The sequence below is a fragment of the Myotis davidii genome, unplaced genomic scaffold (genome assembly GCF_000327345.1).
Source record: "Myotis davidii unplaced genomic scaffold, ASM32734v1 scaffold135, whole genome shotgun sequence".
Classification (NCBI taxonomy): Eukaryota; Metazoa; Chordata; class Mammalia; order Chiroptera; family Vespertilionidae; genus Myotis; species Myotis davidii.
Genome location: NW_006289813.1, coordinates 461,349 through 466,898, shown reverse-complemented (window position 1 = coordinate 466,898; position 5,550 = coordinate 461,349). Strand labels below are relative to the sequence as shown.

Below are 5,550 nucleotides of genomic sequence, written 5' to 3'. Positions count from 1 at the left end.
TTTCAGTCAAGGGCACATGCTCAGGTTGTGGGCTCGATCCCCAGTAGGGGGCGTGTAGGAAGCAGCCAATCAGTGATTCTCTCTCACCATTAATGTTTCTCTCTCTCCCTTCCTCTCTAAAATCAATAAAAATATATTTAAAAAGGGAAAATAAGTGTAATGGCAGCCCTTCCGTTCCATTCATTCCATGTGGCTTTGCGATTAACAAAGCAATTTTACAAAAGAAGTCTTTTTTTTAATATATAAAAGCATGTTTAATGCAGAGAAAATGGGTGGCCAGTGTAAGCGCCTAAAAAGAAGTCTTAATGAGCCTTTTCATCTATTACTGTATGAAGCTTTTCAGTTGTTTTTAATTTTTAGTTTTTTTGAGATATCTTGAAAAGGAAATTGATATAACAGAGTCTAAGGTTAATATTACAAAGGTCTGTCTCTGCGAGTCAGCTTCCAAAGGTAGGTATGTGTGTGCATTCATTCCTCTTCTCTACTCCACATGCCATGGAACTCGAAGAACCTGTAGAAAGGAATCATGGCCGTTGTTTTCCTGACAGCCTTTTGTGGAGTGTGTCCCCAGCGCAGGGCAGGTAAACACGTCTTCCAGACCAGCCTAAATTAAATGAAAGCTTAGCTCCATTTCACTTAAAAGGTTTATAAATGGGCTCCTCCTACAGGGGAACCGTAAAGCTTCTCTTGTGTATTGGAGGATCTGAGCTGGAGCTACATTGAACGCAGGACCCTAGGGGGTCCTCTCAGTGTTGAGCATATGAGCGCTGTAGGTGCCTGAGTGAATGCACCTACTACATGCAGAGCTCCTAATAGTTACTGTTGCTGCTCTTCGTGCTTACAGTGCACTGGCAAAGGCTTGCCGTGTACCCGGTGATCACTGAAAAGTCATTCCTGTATCTTAGGGTGCCCGAAGTGGTGCAGGAGCTTCCCGTGACGTCCCCTGCGGATGACTTCAGGCAGCCTCATTACAGCAGCGACGGTAACTTTGAGACACCGTCCAAAAGGGCTCCCACAAAGAGAAGGGCGGGCAAGTCAAAGAGGCCAGAGCAAGACCACTATGAGACAGACTACACGACTGGCGGCGAGTCCTGCGATGAGCTGGAGGAGGACTGGATCAGGTACGCGCGGCCTCTTTCGCTGGAGCCACCTGCACATTTGATATTAGCGTTTGGGAGCTGTTGCATCCTAAACTGGGGTGGGAGGTATAATTCCATTCTTTGCCAACCAGGACCGGAGACTGGTCTTTCATGTTTTTTTCTTAGTACTCGTTCGTAATAAAGATGGACAATTGGAGGGGGTATGCTTGGCTGTAATAGTGTCTTACACGGCTCCCACGCATGGCTGAGAAACTTCACCAGGGCTTTTACTTTTGCCAATAATTAGTCAAGAAAGGCCTTTAAATAAATAAAATACAAGTACAGAGGAACTTTATTTTACTGATTATAAATTTCCCAGGCTGGTGCTATGGCTCTGCTTCGGCATTTACTTTTAAGCTTCCACGATGACACCAGGGATTCTTTAAAAGTTTATCCAAAGGATTTTGGAAAACAGTTCTGTATACAGTTGTTAAGAATTTAGTGTTCTGGCCAAGATTGAGGTTAAGTTTCTTTGTGTGTGTGTGTCAGTGGTTTTGTTTTAGGCCATCAGCACAGCTCTACTCTTGTTTGATGTAGCCCTTTTATGCCCAAGTAATATGAGGCATGGGATACAAATCCGAAACATTTGTGGTGTGAATGGTGATGAGTGAAAACATCGCTTCTTAAGGTGTTAGGGATGCATGGCGTGGGTATAGTTTGAAATCCCCTACACACGAGTGTTTCTCAGACCTCGTTTCCCCTCTCTCCTTAAGAGTTTTTGGCCTATGGGGGGAAAAATGGACACATATGTAATATCCTTTGTAATAAATAATAAAATTTTAAAAATAAATAAATAAAATAAAATAAACACGTTAAAAAAAAAAAGAGTTTTTGGCCTAGCTCAGCCATATAACTGTGAAATATTTGCTTAACTTATAGAATATTTAAATGAAAACTTTTAGAAATTCTGAATTCTCGTTTCCCTTTTGAGCAAATCCTTTAATTTATCCTCTCTGCAAAATGAAGGTATTAGGCTGACTTAGATCAAAAATTTGAAATTCCATATTGCTAAGAAGATCCGTAGTTTTGTGACACAATTCAGTATTTCTTCAGTGGATTAGGGATGAATAGCATTACCTTCAGATGTAAAGAACAGCTGGTATATTGAGAGATACAGTGATACAGAAACTCAGGGTTTTTTCCATAGTTTAATGTATTGCCAGATTATTTGTACAACGAGCGTGCATTTTTATACATGGACATTTTAAAGTCTACTTTTATCATCAAAGGACTTAAAATAAGCTATTTCCACTTAGGAAAAACAAGACCAAGATAAAAAACAAACAACAAAAAAACAACAACCCATACCCCAAACAGTCTGAAAACTGTAGGTGGTAGCGGAAAATAGCCAGCTGCCAGTGGACTGCCCTGCCCCCGCAATGACGACAACATGCCTCGTGTTCCAGAATACCAGTTCCAAGACGTTAAACATAAGTTGCGTTATCGTGTTGTACATGCAGAATAAGTGGGTTCTTATAACTTGAACCTTAAATTTCATAAATTACTTTTAACTTTATGTCCCAAAATTATGTAGGAATAGTTTTTATTAAAAAACAACAACACATACAACATGATCAGTGATGTAGAAAGTATAATCCTTCTTAAGAGAACTATTTGCAGCCCACCTTCCTCTCCCCATCAGCTACAAAAAGAAGGTCATTCTCCATGTCCCATCAGCTTTATTATCTTTGAGGAAGAAACACTGGATTTTATGTCTGCTAAGGGCACATAGTCATTTTCTCACTCAATTTTTAGGGAATATCCACCTATCACTTCAGATCAACAAAGACAAGTCTATAAGAGAAGTTTTGACACTGGCCTGCAGGAATACAAGCGCTTACAAGCAGAACTTGATGAGATCAATAGAGAACTCTCTCGTCTGGATAAGGAATTGGACGACTATAGAGAAGAAAGCGAAGAGTACATGGTAAGTTCAAATATGGTAATTATATATTACATATACTCTACTCTGATCTATGGAGATCCAGTATCCTTTATATTGATGTTAATACAAAATGTGTTAGTAATTATAAAACTGTAATTTCATTGAAGAATAATTGAAATTGAATCTTGGATGAAAGTCTTTCCAAATTGAAGAGTATACTAATACTAATTTACTTAAGAATTACAAAGCAGCCCTAGCCGGCTTGGCTCAGTGGATAGAGCGTCAGCCTGTGGTCTGAAGGGTTCCAGGTTCGATTCCGGCCAAGGGCACATGCCTGGGTTGCGGGCTCGATCCCCAGTAGGGGGTGTGCAGGAGGCAGCCGATCAATGATTCTCTCTCATCTTTGATGTTTCTATTTCTCTCTCCTTCTTCCTTCCTCTCTGAAATCAATAAAGAAATATATTTTTTAAAAAAAGAAATACAAAGCAGTAGTCTACATACATATATTTCTTCCTCTTTAAAAGAAAATAACTACAGCACTTTTTCTATTTATACACCCAGTTTATTCTTTGTGTAAAAAATTCAAACAATACAGAATTGCCTAAATTCCTTAATTTTCACCACCTGTTTATCACCAAAATATGGGTTGTTGATATAGGCCCTTTGATAAGGAATCATCTTATATGTTTTACCTATATCTCTCCCGTATTTTTACTCAAAAATAGTGTATGGTTTGTTTGTTCTTTGATCACCTGGCAGAGGCAGTATTTATCTGTGTAAAGTTACTCTTCCCGTTGTAATCGCCCTTTCCATAGTATACTATTGATCATACTTAAGAATTGAAGACTTATGCTCCAGCTCTCCAAAGGAGATGTACCTACACAAATTATTTGGAATTCTTCTGCATGGAAAATGTGTCACTTCTCCCATTTTTAAAATTTATTTAGTCAGTCACTTTTCAGTAAGGGCTCATGGATATCTTATTTATACATTAGCTTATAATCAAATACTACTTTATTGTTATAGCTCTGACCATTGGGAATTCTTTCAGCTGCCTCCTTTGTCTATTTTTTTATCTTTTTAAATATATTTTATTGATTTTTTACAGAGAAGAAGGGAGAGGGATAGAGAGTTAGAAACATCGATGAGAGAGATCGATCAGCTGCCTCCTGCACACCCGGCACTGGGGATGTGCTCGAAACCAAGGTACATGCCCTTGACCGGAATCGAACCTGGGACCCCTCAGTCCGCAGGCCTACGCTCTATCCACTGAACCAAACCGGTTAGGGCTCCTTTGTCTATTTGATGTACCCTATCATTGTGGGGGGTTTTATTTCTTTTTTTAATTAAATCTTTATTGTTCAGATTATTACATTTGTTCCTCTTTTTCCCCCCCTAAACTCCCCTCCTCCCAGTTCCCACCCCACCCTCCGCTCTGCCCTCTCTCCCCACCCACTGTCCCCATCCAGTCTCGATTTTTGTCCAGTTTCTTCCCACATCTCCCACATCCCTTTCCCCCCCAAGAATAGTCAGTCCATTCCCTTTCTATGTCCCTGATTTTATTACAATCACCAGTCCATTTCATCTAGGTTGTCCAGCTTATTGGAGTAGAGTTGTTCGTAGTATTGTTTTACAATCCTTTGTATATCTGTTGGGTCTGTTGTTACTTCACCTCTTGAATTTCTGATTTTGTTTATTTGGGTCCTCTCTCTTGTTTTTTGGTGAGCCTGGCTAGAGGTTCATCAATCTTGTTTTCCTTTCAAAGAACCAGCTCTTGGTTTTATTGATCTTTTGTATTGATTTTTGGCCTCTTCTTTTATGGCTTTTTATGGTGTTATAGTGTTGTCATAAACTTTAATCAGTTCAGTGAATAGTATTGATCATTATTGTGCCCTTGGTGTAGAAGTACGGAAGTTAGAAAGATAAATAAAATCCTGTGTCATCCGCTGAAACCGGTTTGGCTCAGTGGATAGAGCGTCGGCCTGCGGACTGAAAGGTCCCAGGTTCGATTCCGGTCAAGGGCATGTACCTGGGTTGCGGGCACATCCCCAGTAGGAGATGTGCAGGAGGCAGCTGATCGATGTTTCTCTCTCATCGATGTTTCTAACTCTCTATCTCTCTCCTTTCCTCTCTGTAAAAAATCAATAAAATATATTAAAAAAAAAAATCCTGTGTCATCCCTCAAAGAATTCATATCCTGAGAGAAACTGACATCTAAATAACTTAGACAATGTGACTAATGTCATATTCATATTATAATGTAGAAAGTACTATAAAGAACTGCTATAGAGAAGAAATTAGGTCTGCTGAAGGCTTGAAGAGTTTAGGAGAGGCTTCATTGAGAGGTAACCATTATAGATTCTCTGGGCAAAATAAGGTACGGGTGCATGAGTACAGACAGCTTCAGGGAGAACATGATAGAAATCTGGAAGCATTAACATGATTAATTATTTAATTTGCAATTAAAAGGAATTGCAGATCTGGAAACAGCCTAAGTGCCCATCAGTAGATGAATGGATTAGAAAA

At 39.5% G+C, this 5,550-nt stretch overlaps 1 protein-coding gene across 2 annotated transcripts in view; it reads left to right on the top strand.

The window, feature by feature from the left end:
* OCLN (occludin) overlaps positions 1-5,550 on the top strand; it is a 33,023-nt gene that overhangs the window by 24,490 nt on the left and 2,983 nt on the right. For both annotated transcript variants that reach the window (XM_015563036.1, XM_006762381.2), the window contains 2 exons: positions 906-1,121; positions 2,895-3,066. In XM_015563036.1, coding sequence (XP_015418522.1) covers positions 906-1,121; positions 2,895-3,066 — 388 coding nt within the window. The remainder of the gene's footprint in view (positions 1-905; positions 1,122-2,894; positions 3,067-5,550) is intronic.